The sequence below is a fragment of the Cebus imitator genome, unplaced genomic scaffold, assembly GCF_001604975.1.
Source record: "Cebus imitator isolate Cc_AM_T3 unplaced genomic scaffold, Cebus_imitator-1.0 Scaffold321, whole genome shotgun sequence".
Lineage (NCBI taxonomy): Eukaryota > Metazoa > Chordata > Mammalia > Primates > Cebidae > Cebus > Cebus imitator.
Window position 1 is genome coordinate 1,586,891 of NW_016107636.1, and position 19,953 is coordinate 1,606,843.

Consider the following 19,953-nt stretch of genomic DNA (forward strand, 5'->3'; position numbering starts at 1 on the left):
GTGACACACACCTGTAATCCCAGCACTCTGGGAGGCTAAGAAGGGAGGATTGCTTGAGGCCAGGAGTCTGGCCTGGGCAATATAGTGAGACCTCCTTCTTTTTAACAAGCACAAATTAGCCAGGCATGCTAGTATGCACCTGTAGTCCCAGCTGCTCAGGAGGCTGAGGAAGGAGAATCACTTGACCCCAGGACGTCAAAGCTGCAGTGAGCTATGATCATCCCACTGCATTCCAGCCTGATGACAGAGTGTGACCCTGGAAAGAAAAAAAGAAAAGAAAGGAAAGGAAAAAAGAAGAGGAGAGGAGAGGAGGGGAGAGGAGGGGAGAGGAGGGGAGGGGAAGGGAGGAGGTGAGGGGAGGACAGGAGGAGCGGGGAGGGGCGAGGAGGGGTGGGGCGGGGCGGGGCGGGGAGGGCAGAAGGCAAGCTCTGAAAGTTAGAGGATTTGTGTTTCAATCCCAAGAGTTCAGGGAAGGGAGAGGTCAGTATGAGCTGGAAAAAGCTTACTAGAGAAAGTGGCACCCAAGCAGGGCTTTCTAGGATGCACAGAATTTGGGAGGCGAGGACATGACAAGAGACAGGGATAAACAGAGCATCAGCTGATGCAGTGAAGACGCTCACCTGGGGAAAAATGAGGTAACATTAGACAGTCAGGGTCAGGCTAAGGTCAACATAGCTTTGTAAACCAGGACACAAGTTTGCATTTGAGTCAACAGGCAGCATTGAGCCTTTGAAAACCTTTCTATGATTCTTTAACAGTATGCCAAGTGGTTGGAATTTTTGGATTGGTAAGAAAAGCCAGAAGATTGGAGGAAAAATGATTAGAAGGCTATTTATTGGGAACACAAATTACTTTATCTGTTATCGATCTTTACTGACAATCTATGATGCTTCGAGTGGGCTTTAACTTATTCTAGGAAAAATATGGAGGGAAAGAAGAAACAAAAATGATAAAATGTTTATAATTAATGAAGTTTCATGATAGATGTGTGTTCAGTATACGATTCTGCCTACTTGTATGTGGGTTTGAATGACTCCATAATAAAAAGTCAAGTTTCTAAGTCTACTGGGTAACCCAAGAATAAAGTCTTGAAAACCTACATGTGGGTGGTGGCAGAGAAAATAGAAAAAAAAAAAATTAACAGATTTTTTTAGCTACGCTATTAACTGATTAACAGACATTTTGACCTTGATAACAGATTTCATCTAACTTTAGCTGAGCGAAGAAACAAAACTGATTGATTTATATAGGCAGGGAAATAGAATAATGTCATAAAAACTTGTCAGCTGTCTATAAATCCTGCACTTTAAATGATGTGCCTCATTAGCCTGTATGATTAGAGTGTGTGTGGAAGTTAATAACCCGTGTGAATTACATTTCTGTGTCTCTATCTTATTATACCGCATTGGCAATGATCCTGGGTGGCTTACCGTAGCCCGGAACTCCTGTGCTGAGGCAGTCCTCCCGCCTCAGCATCCACGTAGCAGACACCACAGACATGTACCACCATACCTGGCTAAAAATGTGTCTTTTAAAAAAAAATCTCCAGGAATATTTTGGGTAGAAGTACCATCCAAATGCTTGTTTTTTCCAAATGATATATTTTGAATTTTCCTTACATATGTATAAGAAGTTACACCAGACAAAATTGCTATCCTGAAGATGATCAATTCTTCCCTATCTATGAGAGCCTAGAAAGGAGAACTTTTTGGAAATTTTAAAGGATTTTGGAAGGAATACTTCTTGGGGGCAAAAAGAAAAGGATACCTTTTTTAAAGACAAATGAAAGATGATATCTATGGGGGAAAAAAAAAAAAAAAAAACCTTTGGAGCCAATTTGGAAAAGCAGGCTCTCAGTGGGCACACTTCTACTGAGGAAAACACCAAAACTAACCCTGGAGTGCTGGAATAAATGAGCAGTTCACCTCCAGAGCCGTCAACACCTGGGCTTCCACGAAGCCCAATCAGGAAGTACCCTACAGTCTTATGCAATCACTTGAAATTAAAGTCCTACCCGAGAGATGGTTGGCTGCAAATAGGGAGAGCAAGCCATGTGAATTAATATACCATGAATTGATAAAAATAAATAGTAATTTAAAACGTAAACCCCAGATCAATTAAGCTAAGGAATCTAGTGTTATATCACAACCTGAAATTTGTCCCGATCGTCAAGCCAACAGGAACGCTGCTGTTCCAACAGGTAAATGCATGCTGGATCCAGCTACCAAGTTTCCAGAGCTGCTGAAATCTTTATTTTTGGGCCAATAGCCAGAATCCTCAAAAAGATAATATCTAGACCTGAAAAGGTTTATTTCAATTGAGTTTTAGCAAAGTGGGATCAATTATTATTGTATGAAACTGGATTTGACCCTTTACTTTTAAACATTTGCAGTTTTCAGTGACTACTGTTACCATTACAAGATCAGATGCTGTAAAGCATAGGGATTTAATTTGATTTGGGATCATGTTGCTTCCCACATGGGCAGCTCTAGGTAATGTGATCCAAGGTGAAGAGCAGCAGATTCATTCACATTCACATTGGTACCAGAAAGCAAAATGACGGGTGATAATCACAAAAGCTTTGTTGGAAGTTTAAGATACTTAAAGCGCTTTTAATCGTTACCATAATTTTTGAGTCACAGCTCAATAAATATTCTTCTTCTCTTAAAGTTTATCAATGGTAAATGAGTCACCTGTTCAATGTTTGATATTATAGCTAATAAATGAAATAGAGATATTTTACCATATATTAGATCAACAATAACATGTAAAAGGTACTCATAGATTCTGAACAGACCATAGAATTGCTCAAAAAGAAATTCATCTTATAAGTTCCAGAGATCTGTCGTACAACATTTTTCCTATAGCTGACAATAATATATTGTACACTTTACAGTTTCTAAGGAGAATATTCTTACCATGATAAAATAATTTTTTAAAAAGGAAATATTAATCTTACTCATTTTATAAGAGAAATAATAATAACAGAAATTATTATAAATCCTCTTTCCTGGTGTAGTGAGTTTTCAGTTAAGGCTGCCCAAAAGGTATGTCCACATCCTAATCCTCAGAACCTGTGAATGTAACCATATTTGGAAAAAGGGTCTTTGTACAATTAAGAATATTGTGGTCAGACATGGTGGCTCACGCCTGTAACCACAGCACTTTGGGAGGCCGAGGCAGGCAGATCATTTGAGGTCAGGAGTTCGAGACCATCCTGGCCAAAATGGTGAAACCTCATCTTTACTAAAAATGCAAAAATTAGCTGGACATGGTGGCACACGCTTGTAACCCCAGCAACTTGGGAAGCTGAGGTGGGGGGATTGCTTGAACCCGGGAGGCAGAGTGTGCAATGAGCTGAGACCGTGCTACTGCATTCCAGCCTGGGTAACAGAGAGAGACTCCGTCTCGAAAATAAATAAATAAATAAATATTGAGATGAGGTCATTCTGGATTACTCAGGTGGGCCCTCAATTCAGTGGTAAGTGTCTTTGTAAGAGATGCACAGAGAGGAGACACAGGAAGAAGAAAAGGCCGTGTGGAGATGAAGTAGACGCTGGAGTTAGAGTGCCACAAGGCAAGGAACACCGGGAGTCATTCGACGCTGGAACAGGCAAGGCATGAATTCCACCTGGAGCCTTTGGAGGGAGCCTGGTGCTGCCAACACCTTGGTTTCAGAATTCTGGCCTCCAGAACTGTGACGAAATGTTTTTCTCTGAGTTAAGCCACCAAGTTCGTGGTTATTTGTTACACAGTCCTAGGAAACTAATATAGTTGAGAAACTTAAACAGCAGAATCACCTTAAAAAAGTGTTTTCTGAAAGCAGGAAGGAAAACATGAGGTGACTCATGATTGCATCTTCAAAGCTGGTTTCTACACCATGGGATCCAACATGCCTGGCCACTGCATACCTTCATCAGCTGCTAGTTCACCCCATAGGCATTCCAGCAACCCATTCTGTTACCACCATATGGCGACTGCCCAGCCACAGCTACCCTCCAGAGTCTGCATTCCCTAATTAATTTAGACAAAAATTGCGCTAGGATCACCACATATAATCTGCCAGAAGCCCTGAAAACCCTGGAGATTTTGATCCAGGAAGACCGGGATGGGGCCTAGGAATTTGCATGTTTAACAAGCTTCACACAAGGTACGAATGTCCACCAAAGACTGAAACCTTGAACCTAGGGCACTCAGCAGCAGCACCAAACTCTCTTGGACTGATAGGTAAGGGGAATGGTGTGATAGAGAGAGCAGGGAGCACAGGCCAGAGGACAAGGAGTACAAAGAAGAAAGCAAGACACATTTTGAGAGGACTTTACAATCAGCCGGGCTCATGCCTGTAATCCCAGCACTTTGGGAGGCTGAGGTGGGCAGATCACTCGAGGCCAAGAGTTCGAGACCAGCCTGGCCAACATGGCGAAACCCATCTCTATTAAAAATACAAAAACATTAGCCAGGCGTGGTGGCACGTGCCTGTAATTTCAGCTACTCAGGAGGCTGAGACACGAGAATTGCTTGAACCTGGAAAGTGGAGGCTGCAATGAGCCAAGATCATGCCACTGCACTCCAGCCTGGGCCACAGAGGAAGACTGTGTCAAAAAAACAAACAGAAAGAAAACCAATCTTACTCCTCCTGGAAATGTGCCATCCATGCAATATTTCTGGGTCTGCACAGACTCCAAAGGCTGGAAGCATAAAAGTACTTCTGGATTAAGTCATAAACTGTATGTGAATAATAAAAATATTTACACACTGAAGAATAAAATACATCAAGAAAAAATAAATTTTACAAAGTCTTTAATTTAGGAACTTTTAATTGAATGTCTACAATGTGTCAGATACTGTGCTAGGTGCAGGGCCTCTGATGACGAATAAGGCAGTGTCCCCTCTCCTCTCAAGGATTAATCCAGGGCACCAGCAAGAATAGCCAAAACCTAGTAGCATGGTTACAAGTAATCTCAAACCTTGTACCCAGACCCGATGTGAAAGGAACCACCGCAAATTTAGCCAGTGGCTGAAGCGGATTTCTCTGAGGTCATATTCAATACAGAACAACTGAGGTTATCAGAAAATGGAAGTTAGTGGCCATATGTTTAAGAAGTTGACATTTATTAAAAGTCAGAGAAGTTTTGAGGAAATTCTCCTGTCCTGATTAAGTAAAAATATAGAAAGGATATTAAATGTTACTGATTTGACTAACAAATTGAGTTGGAAGATTTGATCTCTGACTCTTGTAGGGATTCCTCAATGAATATCAAACTACAGCGCTAACAGTCCTTTGCAAAGACAGACTGCCTGATTTTTTTCTTTAATGAGTCCAACTATGCCCATTTTTATTACCATGTCATCCATGTCATTGTGAAATCATGTGGCAGAATTAAATTCAGAACCATGATAGTCAATAAATTCATTAGTAATTAATAGTATAAGTCTTCTTCAAAACATCGCCTCCCCAAACAAAACCAGTGACTCTAACCAGGATTGGCATACATTCATTCACCCATTTAACCAGTATTTTATGAACTGCTTCCATGTACCAGGCACAGTGCTAGGCACTGAAGTGTTAGCAATAAGCACACAGTCTTAGCTTCTGTGAGGCTTGAAGATGAATTCAATCAAGAGCCATTTCCCATATACCTGTGGCTAATATCATGAATCAATCACAGCACCCTCTCCTGACAAGCCCCTACGAGCCTGAAGATCTTTCTCAACTTGATACTGGAGAATATTAGCAGAGGTGGAACACAATTTGAATCTTATTGGCCTTTCCAGATTCTAACTAAGCTATATGAAAATCACCTGCTATTCCCACAAACGACTATGTCTTGGTTCATGCTGTTTCTTTCACCTGACTCTCCTCCTTTATGTGAACATCCAAATCAACTTTTCAGAAGATACAGTTCAAATGCTCTACCCCGAATCCTCGCCAATCTGAAAGAAATGTCCCCTCTGAATCTCTATACTTCTTCCTTTTTTAATGCTACTTAACATAGTCTACCTAATAAAGTACATGCCACGTCTCTCACGTAAGCATCTTAGGGCTAAGAAATGTCTCACATGTCTTCACCTCAAATCATTCACATCTTTGCACACGCACACAAACATACTTGCTAGATCCTGGTTCAATTAATAATGACAGAATTTGGGATTAAGAGAGAAGACAGCAGCTCACTTAGGTAAAGCTCACTGTAGAGCTATGTTCAGTGAGAGTTCATCATTTCTGCTGTTCTGGTTAACAGGTTGCATCAGCAAAGCAAATTACTCTTAAAATTTCATTATACGAAAGAAGAAAAAGTATTATTTGATGTGCAGAAATGAAACTGAAGTGGAAACTTGTGAGTCATGGTCTTCTGAAGGCTGTGAAGCCCCAAGTATGTATGTACACAGCATTTGTGTGTATACACATACTTGCATTTTTCCAGGGAAAGGATTCATAGCTTTCACCAGATTCTCAAAAGAGGCTATCAGTTAAGAACTAGAATATATGTGCAGTAATTATAATGACATACTGACAGATATTGATGTGTTTGTTTTCACACATCAAAATGGCTTGCTGGGAAAGTGAAGAATCTTTTCCAGGTTTATATCCCTCTAAGGATGATCCTGGAATCTCCAAACTTGTTTTTCCTGTGATTCACTGCTCCCACTTAGCTTGTTTTTTTCTTTTTTAGCATATAAGCATCTGAATGATTGACAGCATCTGTTAAACTTCCATGATATTTTCAGAACCTAACACACCTCTCTACCAGTACACTTAGCAAATAGATTTTGATGTTAAATCTTGTATACCTTCAGGAAATACGTTCTCCAAAAAACCCAAATTAAGATATATTAACTAACTCAAGGTATTTAAAGTTGTCATTAATAGTACTTTTTCTACCTAGGGAAATATAAATAAGGCACCAGGAAAAGAAAATACAAATAAGACAAATAATATTAGTGAATTAGTTTATTTAAAACCGTCAGTTTTTCCAATGTGAATGGACTGGTTCATATCACACCACATTTGGAGATACAAGGTGATTATAACCAATGTGTCTACAAGACATACTGGGTCAAACAATGTGATCAATCCAAAGGGTATCTTTTAAAAAAGAATTTAAGTACTCAGCTGCAAAGATAAGGTAGTCAGTCACTAATGAGATTTCTCATTAAAAAAAAAAAAGGTTTTTAATGAGTCAAATTTATTACAAAAACTTAGTGTGTAATCAAAGCCAAATGCATTCCTCAGGTATGCCAGAGGTCAGAAAAATAATGTTAACAGAATGTTATTTAAAAATATAACTTTTTCTGAATGATATTATATAAAACATGATGGCATATTATCGTCATTTGACAATAGAAAATAGGAAGACGTATTTCAATATTGACTTTTTGTTGTTTCTATAAAGGTAAAAAAAAACAAAAAATTTCAACAGAACACATAAATCAGAAATTCTAGAGGGCAAGCCATAAAGAGACGTTCTCCTCAAGAGCATACAACTGCCAATCGGGCACGGTGGTCACTACTGCAATGCCATCACTTTGGGAGGCTAAGGCAGGCAGATGGCTTGAGCTCAGGGGTTCAAGACCAGCCTGGGCAAGGTGGCAAGATCACGCCTGTACAAAAAGTAAAAAAATGAGTCATGCATTGGTGGTGTACACCTGTAGTCCCAGGTACACAGGAGGCTGAGATGGGAGGATCACTTGAGCCCAGGAGGTCAAGGCTGAAGTGAGCCAGGATCATACTACTGCACTCAAGCCTGGGTGCCAGAGCAAGACCCTGTCTCGGGAGAAAAAAAAGTAAAAGCATGCAATTCCCTACAAATAATGTCTAATTGCAATGCATGAGAAAAAGCATCTTTACACTTCAAACATATCTTTCAGCCACTAAATGAACAACTCCACAACTCCCCATCTGCTTTATCTAATAAAAACTTCATGATTATACAATAAAAACTCCTTGGAATTGTAAAAACTTTTTAAATAGCAAAAATTCACTTGTTCTTTTCTTTTTTAGACTTATACATTTCAAATATGACCATGTGAATGACCAAGTATGTACAACAGTTTTAAGGACAAAAATAACAATTATATACAGTTTACAAAGATCAAATTCTAAACATGGACACCTTTCATCTAGTCCAATGACTGAAGCCTCTCCAATGCCAGTAACTCCCAGGTACTGCATCAGGCGAATGAAGCCTCAATGCTCTATTTACCGTTTTCCTTTCACATGCTTTCGTTTTTCTTAAAGAACCATTCACGATTTACTTTGCTTTGACACTGGCAATAGCTACATGAATAACGCTCTGTGCCACAAATCGAAGTCCTCTCCTACTCCAAAGCTACTGTCAATTGAAGGCAATGTTACCATTCAGATCAAATTCAGATGTCTAGATCCCAGATACCTGGGTAGAAAATATGCAAATCTGCCAAGAGAAATGAGATATTCTTCTTGTTTTCTTTTAATATAACCCACTATATAATAGTGAACTAAATATGTTTGTTTCATAGAAACAACTTACATTTGCCAATACAAGGCAAATGGTCTATGTACAGATACATCAGGACTGCCTAACTGACAGTGAGTGTTGCTAGCCAGGGCTCCAAGTTAATGGAGCTAAGACGGTGGAGCTCTCTGCTGAATGGACTTTCCCTTCAGGATACGTCGGATCTGGAAGAGAAATAAATAAAATTTCTGAGGTTTATTTCTTATGGCCAATATGGTGCATTTCCTTCTGAGCTTTATTCCTTTCTTATACATGCTACGCTACTCCTATTATCTTGTAGGTATACGAAGAAATACACACAATACTTGTCAAGATTTTAAGGTGACTTTCAAAAATCCTAAACTCCTTTTAAAGCTTATTTTGGATCTCCTATAATAATCTTTGGGTCCAAGAAAGTAAAACATTTCCATTAAAAATTAGCTGAAGCTAAAAATTTCCGTAAGTTTAAATAACACCTAGGTTCTCTTCCCAATCTTTACTCTTGCTATTTGCGAGAACATTTAGTATAAGGCAGCAATTCAGGCATATTATGATATCTCACTCATCTTGAAGTCAGCCTCAACTAACGGGAACACAAAACCCACCTTATGATACACACAAAAGTAAATCCCTAATACATTCGAGTCGAAACAGCTGCCATGATATTCAAGTATTAAAGCATCTGCACTTAACTTCGTGGATCACAGAAAAGATCCCGGCTCACTCGGAGTGATTCATTTTATACCCCGGTCTGACAAATTTTATTTTCTATCTCTCAGCCTACAGCAGATTAGCAGCAGCAATTTGGAAGAAAGCGGACTGGGGTAGGGGGTACAACTGACAGCTGCTGGAAGGAAACACACGACCACAGGCTGACGATGAAAGGAAGGGAGAAGACCTCTACCTGCCCAAAATACACAAAATACCAAAGCAACAAAGAGAATAATCTGAACACATTTAATGAAGAGTTAAATGGCTCAACACCTCAATAATCCCTGAGAGCATAGTTATAGGACTCCACAGACAGGGAAGTAGGAGCAAATACGGGGCGTAGGACTCGGCCTTTTATAAGTTAATGATGGTTCTGGTCCTTGGAATCTCTCTGAGTATCAATTTCTTCAGCTGAAACTTGAAAGTTGCAAAGTTCTTCTAACATTAAACTATACACATGAAAACTCTTTACAAACTATCAAAAGACTTTACAAAGAGCTGTACAAATAGGGGCTACTGTAACATTGTGGTCATAATGGCAGCTCAGAATGCTAAGCTGCATTCCACATATTTTATTTTGTGATTAGTAAAGAATGTAATGACCTAGCCACAGCCACAATCCCCCTCATTCCTCCCAGGAAAGGATTTCCATCAAAAACCCTTCAAATTCTTAAAGGAGTAAGTTCTTATTTACTCATGAAACTATCCAATTCGCAATAATATATAAGCACACTTGATGAATAAAGCATTCTGTTTAAAGTATAAACTATTTCTAGGTTTGAAATTACGTAAGTACCTTTTCCATTTCTTGTTCAGTATCACTTCGTAAATAGAAATACTTCTAACTACTGATGTTAGCTGAGCTCTTACTCCGTGCCTGGGTCTATCGTGAGCGCTCCACAAATAACAACTCATTTAATATCCACAACACGTGGAGGCACACACCTTACAAAACCAAGATTCTCTTTCCTTGGTACCTGCCGGAGCCTTTGTACCTTTCCTTTCCAGACCTTAAACCATTCTGACTTACTCTAAACCTAAGTTTGTGTTACAGAAAAGAAGACTACCTGACTAATCATTTTGAGTCTACAAATAAACCCTCAAATTTCTTAACTGCTCTGTTTCCAAAGGAAGAGTAACTCCAAGCTGCTGTGAGACACACACTGACAGAGCCCACCTGAAGAGCCACAGCTGGCCTTTGCCCTGCACGGCCTCAGCTCCCTTTTATGTTTCAGACTGGGGTGCCAAAAAGTACTTCCTCCCCCTCCCATGCCTCTCACCTGTTCTCCCACAGGGCCATCAGGAACCAAATGCACTGGCTGTTCGTTCTCCAAGTTCCGAGTACTTGGGTCTGCTCCCTTCCTCATCAACAGGCGGACAGCATCCAATTGTGTCAGCCGACACTGCAGGCTGGCAGCAACATGGAGGGCAGTGTTGCCATTGTACGCCTGAAGAGAAAGAATGCAACACCAGACATCAGGAAGGAGGAAATCCCGTGAAAGGAGCTGAGAATACTCGGAGGTGTACAGAGGGCCATTCCAACTCTGGTGTGGTTATTAAAGCTTTCTCAAAGTACCTTTGCATTCACAAAAGACAGGCAACTGGGCAGCTCCAAAAACAGGCGAATGAGTTCCAGATTTGCTTCTTCAGCTGCCAAATGCAGGGCTGTGCGGCCACTTTTGCGATCCTTGTCCAAGGCAAGAGGAAGGGGGAAAAAAGAAAATTTAGATACCATGCCTTGGAAAACACTTTTCACCCAGTCTCTCGAATGTCTCACTCAGCTTTGGAGACTCACTTTGAATGTGCCCTTCTCCACAATGCCCTGCTTAATCCCAAGCTAAATGGAATCTTTTATTCTTCTTAAATTTCCTATGAATTTGCTGATATGCCTCTTGTCACAATGTACCCTTTTATACAGAGTGGTCATAAAATGTAGAAAAAAATAAATGATATTTTTAAATCCCGTGTCATAACATAGCGGTAAACCGTTTATTGTTATTCACCTGTGTTTCCAGACTTGATGGCCTCCCTGTAGAGATATATTTAGCTGTATCTCTCACCTCTTTTACTAGACAGTAAGCCTCAAGAGTCCAAACAGTTTATGACTAGACATTTTTCCCCATGTACCCAGTGAGTAAAACCAAAATTTGAAAAGAATAAAATATTTTCCAGTTTAAAACACAGAAGATGAATTCTACATCCTACGACAATGAAGAAACCCTTACAAAAAGCCCTACCTTTATTCTCAGTGTATGAACATGGAAGCCAAAATGACAATATCAATTTCAAGCATTTTCTTTTCCTTCCAAAGACTAATTTCTTTTACACCCAACTGACCTTTTGGATAATAATTCACGGATTTAAAGCAAATCAATAAAACATGAAATGATCTGTTAAAATCTGGGCTGCTTAACCACCCATACATGGCTACTCTCACCATTAATTTCAAAAAAAAAAAAGAAAAAAGGCAGTTTGAATCTGTACTTGGAAGCAAGGTCTTTTGCTAGAACCACTTTCTCCCCTATCCCATCTCAGACCTTTTCTGTGAACTTACCTTCGCTTCCACTGCTGCTCCCATTTGAATTAGGCACTTAATGGTATCAACCAGACTCTTATTCTTCAGTAAAAGCTCCTGAACTTCAGGTGAATGAGGCTGTTGATTTCTCTGGAGCTCATGGACCACAGCATTGTGGGCGATGACTGCACAGTGAAGAGGAGTCAGGCCTGGAAGAAAAGCATAATCAAGCAGCGGTCAAGCATCCCATCAGGTCTTTTGGTCCTTCTCTAATGACAAAGGTTGAGGACGGCCTCTAACTGTACCTGCCAATGGGCTCCACCAGAACTAAGGCAGTCTGAATACAGTCCCTTCATTGGGTCTTGGTGCTAATTTTACCTACAGAATACTCTAGCTTTTATCATCTCCCTTCCTGCTTAGTATGATCCTTAGTACTCTTCGACCTTACCGGTCCCCCCCTCTAAGGGCTCTGTATCTAATAAAGTTTCAGCTGCTTACCATCATAGTTAGTTGCCTCAAGATCCACAAACTGATTGCTCCCCACTGCTCCCTTCTGAATCGCCTGCAGATTTTAAAAACAGACATCTGTTAGCATCACAAGCTGCACAGATACCTAAGTATTAGAATCCCCAAGAAATGAATAAGTTAACTCAAAATAGATTATTGCAACAGGCAACCTGTTTCCAACTTCTAATATCCAACTCTATCTCTCTGGCCTCGAGGTGACGGAAGCTGGGTTTGCTGCCTCTCACCTGAAGCACCTGGGAGTGGCCCTTCTCAGCACAGACATGCAGAGGTGTTCTTCCCCAGCAGTCGGTGGTGTTCACCTGCGCCCCGAGGTTCACCAGATCCTGCACGATGAGATGCTGATTGGCAGCCACTGCCACCTGAAAGGCACTCTGTGGATATTCAGAGAAAAAAAGTCATTTTAAACACACAATGTTATCGTAACAAGAAATATGAAACTAAACTGTGACAGAGGGAAAAACCCACAGAGAGAAAATAAATCCTTTGAATAAGCAATCAGATACTGCAAGACAAGGAAACCAAAATAAGCCTTGGGTGTGGCTTTATTACCCTCAGTGTTTGGTCAAATAGCTACAAAGTTAATGTTAATAACCTCAAGGTTGATGGTGGCAAAAAGTCAATATCTCGAAGTTAATATTAACTAATCTCTCTGATCTTGAGCTCTGAGATGATCTACGCAAGAGGCTGGTCATCGTTCACTTCACCGTGACCCCCTCTTTGCCGTCTCAGACTCTGCCAAGGCCCTCACCTGCCCGTTGTGCTCTTTAATATCCAGCATATGAAGTGCATTCATCTTTCTTGCAAGAACATAGGAAAGTGCCCTTCTTCCTTGGGCAACAGCAATATGAAGGAACCTGGGAAAAAAGGAAAGGAAAAGAGGTGAATTATTTCTGATTTCACTACGTTCCTCTTAAAAAAAAAAAACCTTCCTTCAGCCTCCTTTTTATATATTGGTATACTCCAGTGAAACATTACAAAGAATAATCTGTCTTTCCTGCTACACTGATAATATATCCCAGTTGGAGCAGGATGAGTTAGGCTATCAGAAATAGGAAAAACAACGTCAAGCACCATGCTGATCACTTTAGGTCTATTATTTTTAATACTCATAAAACTCCTATGTGGGAGATATTATCATTTTCCATGTCAACGAACTGAGACACAAAGAAAGTAAATAACTTGTCCAAGGCCACAAAGACATCGGGACAGATTCAGATCTACAAACCAACTCACAGTTTATCCCTAATCATGACCTAATTGTTTCTGTTCTACAGGCATAGTCTAAGCTGGTCTTCCAAACCCAATTACTCAAGAAGACACAGATATTTTTATCAATTTAGAACAGGTTATTTCTTCAGCCAAAAACAATTTCCGGGAAAACCCTTTCTTGATATATTAGCTATCACTGAGGCGCCTTCTGTCTACACTAGTCATCTTGGTTAGCCAACCACTAACTAAGGTATACCCTGGTATACCCTAGAAAAAGTCTAGGCTCACTATTCCAACAAGTGTGGCTTACCGAATTAAGAACATGAAATAAAAGGATACTCACGTGTCACCATCTGCATCCTTTGAAAGAAACTGGTCTTGGGAAATATTTGCCAATTTGCTTTCCTCCTGCTCCACTTGCCACTGAAAAAATGACTTCCCTAACTGTGTGGTGTTCATTGGATTTCCAATGTTAGGGAATGGCAGTGGCGTGCTGGAAGAGTCAGGGGCTATCTCATGCCCCGCCATGGCGTCACAGGTGCTGTTGGGCATCACACTGAAGTTGTGCAAGTGGGCACCGTTTTGCAGCTGAATGCTGGAGGAAGTCTGAATGGGATGAGCAATATTCTCAGATTCCCCGTGACTACTAAGAAAGGAAACTAAACTTTGGTTTGGGCAAAACTGTGATTCTTGACCATCAAAGAGGTTTGGTTCATAAGTGGGGGACTGGGAAGGTCTGGAAAAAGGACTGTATTCCAGAGTGGGTTTGTGGGTGTAGTGCGGCTGCTGCTCTACGTGCTGGTTCTGTGGAGAATACTGGTACAGGGAAGCCTGGTCTATCATCTGTGGGGAGCCGCTGACTTGGAATGGCTGATATTTCTGAGGTGGAGAGAAGACCTGCCCTCCATGGAAGTCCTGACACTGCTCTGCTGGGGAGCTCTGGGGGACGACCGCAGGGCTCATCCAGCTAACTTGAACTGTGTTCAGGGACACGGGGCTGCATTCATTCTTAATGTTGATAATGTTCTGGAGCAGATCAGCACTGCTGTCCTGCTTGGGTTCACTGTGATGAACATCTTCCATGCTCTCCCCAGATGTTGGTGTTTGAGGTGGTGTCTGGAAAGAAAGAAAATGCAACTTGCACACTCACTTCCTTCTAAAATTATCCCAGGAGTAATTCCCAAGAGAGAGTCAGAGGAAAATGGTGAGATACTTACCAAAAATTGGGAATGCAACAGAGCTGGCCTTTTGCAAACTGGTCCATCAGACAACGAATCGGGCCCTTTCCTTTTCCCACCATACGATACTGTGTTCTTCAATTCTATACCCAAAAAAGGAATACAGCCTCTGTGATCATTTTATTTTATAAACATTACCCACAATTATATTATTTTACTCTGAAGCCCCAAAAAAATGATGAATACAAGTGACTCTTACCTGTGAACTGTTCTATGTTCACACCTTGTGTCTATTAAAAAAAAAGTTTCCAAGTTAGTGTATACAATATGACTTCCTCTTAATGTACATCAATAAGTAGGCTTATCTCCACCACCCTTTATAGCTTACCATAAATCTCTGATATGGTTTTTCTATCAATATTTATTTTCTATGTCAATTTTTATTCTCTCTTGAAACTTCCTGATTTTCACTTTCACCTTAGCTCAACGCAGGTCAAGATGAAATGAATAAGACCATTTGATTTTTTTCCCCTTCTCGTTAAAATGTTCCATTTCAACTGAGTCCCTGAACTTGCCTTCATTTATTCATTCATTAAGTTTCTCTTGCCCACCTACACCAAGTGTCTGGTACTGGGCTAAGTAGTAGGATACGGCAGAGAAGACAAATATGGTCACTGTCCTACGAACTTTGTCATCTATGAAAAATTCCAAGTGACTTATTTGATGACCGGACCCAGGTCATCATAACCCTGACAGACTAACCCCTCCACCCCACCCCACACTCAAAACAGAAAAATGATGTCACCTTAAAATCTTGGCCGGAAGCCTTCTGTTTATGACTTCGGATGTGCAACAGGAGTTCTTTCACCGAGTTCTTTACCCGAACACCTTGAAAGGGGCCTCTGTGCTGCCTGCCAACCCCCACATGGGGCTCAACTGTTCAAAAGAAAACAAAACATACTCCTGGTTAAAGAGCTTCACAGACAGAAACGTTAATAATCCCAAAAGTACAGCTGCTGCCTAATGCATAAACTCCCCAAGCGGCAGACTGCAAAACCTTTCTAACTCGCTCCGGTCAATCAATGGCCTTGTGTGTCCCCAGCTCTGCTCAAGAGTCCTGCGTTGCCTGATATCTTTCTCTACTGGGTACCCTAAGAAATTAAAGTTCACAAAAATGTGGTCAAGGATCCTCAGAGCCAATAGATAAACCCAAATCAAGCCTCTCCATCTCAGCTCCAACCACCCATGAGAATGGATCACAAATTTTGCCATCGTGACTCTCATAGCTCTGTAATTATTCTTGACTTTTGTAAAACCTCAGGGAGCAAGTGATAATGGTGCATTTTTAGCTTTTTAAACCAATGGTTTTACGTTCACATCGAAATTTTAACGTCTATTAATTCCGCTCACCTAAGAAGGCACAAAACAACTTCCGTCAAAGATCTCAATGTACCAAAACCTGACAATTAACAATGTCTTAGATTTATGACTTATTATTTCCTTCAATTCAACTGTGCCAAGAAAGCTGCTTAAATTCACCGAGCTTAAACACATTTCCACATAAGCACACAGGATTTCCCCTCACTGACTGTTTTTGGAATTACTTATACAGGTCTTCTAAGTAAAAAGGAAATCTGCTGTTTCACTTTTAAATTCTGAAATCCACTTTAGCATTTAGTATAGAAATGCAGTGCTACACTTCTGATCACTATTATGTCACAACCTCTTAGTACGTGTGTTGAAGACGAATTCACAAAAAGTCAGGAAATGAATAATTCAGCCACTCCATCAAGTGTAGAAAAAAATAAGATGGGACAAAAAACAACTCATAATTTGAACATATGTATCTATCATAAATACATGAAATAAACAGTTCGGTGATAGGGTAAGTGAAACATTAGTTGGCTTCATTTTTCAGTTTAGGGATTTCAAGAGATACCAGAATTGGCAGAATCTAAGATACAGCATTTCTCTGGAATGACAACAGTTAGTAATCCAACGTCACAGAGAGAAAAAAATGCAGTTTCAGAAATCCCCTGTGGCTGTGCGGTAAACCAAGGGCCTAGCAAAGTTTCCGCCAGCTGAAGGCCAAATGTGGGAGAAAAGGTCCTATACACACATTCTTTCTGGATCTGCTACACATTTAGCAAGCAGTGGTTTAAATCACTTTTTACATGATTTTAAATGACTTAAAATGAAAATGAGAAATCACTTTTTAAAATAAATGACAACCAAAACAGAAGAGTGGGAAACACCGGAAGGAGACGTTCTTTAAAAGATTCTCAACGTTCAATTGAGGCGCTTTTCTAGCCTACCCACAGGGGCATCCTGTTCCCCCCAGATTATGCAACTCGGTTCACTAAGAGAAAACTAACCAATTCGCAGCCGACAAAAGATAACATTACGTCTTTCTTTACGGCTAATCCATTTTTTTAAGGCACAGAGAACAAAAACAAGACCTCAGAAATTCTGGGCAGACTTCCGAAACTCGCCAAACTAAAGGCATAACTTGAGTTTTCAGCCCGGCTTCACCTTGATAACAGAAGTTTCTTTTCCTGGACAGTCAAATCTTTTCACTTAAAACTTCCATAAATACTCAGGAAGAAGTCAGTCATGACCTTTAACACAGTTCCCAAACCCTCATCCCCAACTGCAGTCTTTCACTAAAATCGTTACAAGAAGAAAATCACACCTACATCAGACCCCAAATCTCATCACACTATGTTAATTATGACTCAACGAAGCTGCTGCTCAGAGAGTGAGCGATCTCCGGGTCATTCGCCCGGCACTCAGCGCCGGGCTAGGCGTTTCCGAAGCCCCGAGGCCCGCGGGCCGGCGAGGCGGGCAGGCCCGGACCAGGCAGGGCGCGGTCTCCCGGTAACTGCTGGCGAAGGTGCGCACGCCCCGCCGCTCAGGAGGGCTCAGGAGGGCGCAGGCGGGCGCAGCGGCCACCCTCCCCCTGGGAGTCCCGCTCCCACCCGCGCAGGCGCGCGCCCCGAGGACGCGGTGGTGGGGCCGGCGGGTACCTGGCTGGCGCTCGGCGCGCGCGCCGCCTCTCGGCCGGGACTCCACGGCGCCGCAGGAGGACACCGACGAGGCGGAGGAGAAGTCGGAGGAGTCGGAGCCAGGCGAGCCGGGCGCCGAGGGGCCCGAGGCCGAGCAGCTGGCGTCCCAGGCGGCGGCGGGCGGCGACGCGCCGTAGAAGTGGGCCAGGTTGAGCGGGCTGGTCATGAGGTCGCAGCCGCCCGCCGCGCCCCGCAGCCCCTCTCCGCCGCGGCTGTCGTCCAGCAGCTTGTCCACGATCATGCTCCCGGGCTGCGCGCTCGGGGACCCGACACCTGCGCCACCGGCTCGCTGCGCGCGGCTGCCTCGCCGGCGGGCTCGGGGAGCTGTCGACGGGCGCACGGCACGGGCGGGTACGGGCGCGCCCCGGGGCGGCCAGGGTATTTAACCGGCCTCCCCGGAGCCCGGCCCGGCCATTGGCGGTGCCCGGGCCGCCTCCCCGCCCCTCCTCCGGATGTGTCCGGTTTCCAGTAAAATGTACAGGATGAGGCAATGCACCCTCCGCCCTCGCCCCGCCCGCCCGGCTCCGCCCAGACCAACCGGTTGTTTTCCTGCCCTTCACCTGGAAACCCCGATTGCGCGCGGCCTCCCGCCTCAGGACCCCGACCCTTGCGCGCGCCCGCCCTGCCCTCCAGGCCCCCAGCCGGGGAGAGGGCGCGCGGCGCGGGGTCCGGGGCCTGCAGAGGGAGGCGGGAGTCGGCGGTGCGAACCGGTCGGCCTGGTTCTTGGGGACTGGGAAGTCCTGGAAGGAGTGCGCCCCGCACCCCTCTGCCTGCCCTGGCCCGGGCGAGCTGTTAGCCCGAGTTAAGACATCTCTGGAAGGTTCTTAAGGGCCTTTCTCCTCCCGCGCCTCAGCGTAGCCTCCCCTCTCAAACAGAGCGTTTGTCGGCGTTTTTAGGCAAGATGCCGAATGAAAGAGATGTTGGAGCATTTTTATGTCCTCAAATTATCTTCTGGGACGCAAATAATTTTTTAGGTGCAGCCATTAATAAAACGTAATGCCACACTTTTGTATCCTTCAATACTAGAACAAAGCCATCTTAGCAAAATAATATACAAACATGTATGTATCTGTATTATATATACGTAATTTTTAAAATTCTGCATAGCTTTACATTGTATCTGATAACACTGTAATTTTGACCTTTCCTATCTTGAATACTTTTTTCCCAGTGGATTTATACAACCATTTATCAAGTCCAGCTAGCAAAAAATGCAGGAATAAGGTTAAATACACACACGCCACGTTAAAAGAAACGGATTATGATTAAATAGCACGAGGGATACAAAGTTCAGTGAGCCACCAAAAAAGAGAAACAACAGGTCTGGTAGACGAAAAAGGAAGTCAGGAGGAAAATCTTTGCAGGGGCGGCGGCATTTAAGATAAGTCCTAAAGGATGGGTGGGATTGGGGCCCACAGCATTTACAGAAAGAACAAGAGCAAAGAATTAAGGAGAAGGTTCATATCAGAGTGTCCAGTCCCCTTTTTACGATTGTCAAGAGAAGATGATGACGTTAAATACAAAAGGTAACTTGGTGCCTTTCGGTGGAGCACCTCCAGCCGCTGAGACACTGGAATTTTATTTAATAGTCATTGAGAATACCTGAATTTTAGGTAGGCAGAATTAACCTGCAAGCAGTTGAGAGAAGATGAGGAGCCCAGAGGCCATTAGGAACCTCTGCAGTAGCCCAGGAGAGAAATGACGGACACTGGGGCAGAGACAGTGGGAAAGGAGGAAGTAAATGGAAAGAAAGAGCTGGGCGGTATTGCCAAGGCAGGCAGAACCCGCCGGTCTGGCTCTTTTGGAGGTGAGGAGCAATAAAAGGGTCCCCAATCAGGCCATGGCTTGGAGCCATGACCAGGTGAACAGGGCCACCAGCTGCAGAGCACAAGAAAATCACATGAGCAGAATGTTCAGGTTTTAGGAGGGAGGGACATGATGAGTTTGGGTTGTTACCCGGTATTAGCAGGTGGTATAAGACCCTGCTGGGGGTAGTCCAAAGTAAATACAGCCATGCCCCACAACGTGATGTTTAAGTCAGCAGTGAACTCCACATACACTGGCGGTCCTGTAAGATTGTAATAGTGTATTTTTACTGTATCTTTTCTATGTTTAGATACACAAAAACCTCTGTGTTACAGGTGCCTACAGTATTCAGTACAGTGACATGTTGTGCTGGTTTATTGACCAGGAGCAATGGACCATACCATAGAGCCTATGTGAGTAGTAGGCTAGACTATCGAGGTTTCTGCAAGTACATTCCAGAATGTTCG

General features: G+C 42.6%; 1 protein-coding gene across 1 annotated transcript; it reads right to left on the reverse strand.

The window, feature by feature from the left end:
- Window positions 1–6,934: 6,934 nt before the first annotated feature.
- On the reverse strand, window positions 6,935–18,409 carry NFKBIZ (NFKB inhibitor zeta). The gene is made up of 12 exons (XM_017504325.2): window positions 17,642–18,409; window positions 15,421–15,551; window positions 14,875–14,905; window positions 14,655–14,758; window positions 13,781–14,553; window positions 12,977–13,082; window positions 12,453–12,599; window positions 12,199–12,262; window positions 11,740–11,909; window positions 10,762–10,872; window positions 10,466–10,633; window positions 6,935–8,659 (listed from the first exon to the last, which is right to left on the reverse strand). Exons 1-12 carry the CDS (start codon window positions 17,919–17,921, stop codon window positions 8,606–8,608), a joined length of 2,139 nt encoding a protein of 712 aa, XP_017359814.1. The 5' UTR covers window positions 17,922–18,409; the 3' UTR covers window positions 6,935–8,605.
- Between the last annotated feature and the right edge of the window lie 1,544 nt (window positions 18,410–19,953).

Bases quoted from the DNA above. Each gene is read 5' to 3' on its own strand.
- NFKBIZ (XM_017504325.2), bottom strand. From the start codon at position 17,921: ATGATCGTGGACAAGCTGCTGGACGACAGCCGCGGCGGAGAGGGGCTG. The intron at 14,554-14,654 runs GTAAGTATCTCA...CTTTCTTTCCAG, and splicing joins TGTTGCATTCCCAATTTTTG to ACACCACCTCAAACACCAAC. The intron at 12,263-12,452 runs GTGAGAGGCAGC...TAAAATCTGCAG, and splicing joins GCCACTCCCAGGTGCTTCAG to GCGATTCAGAAGGGAGCAGT.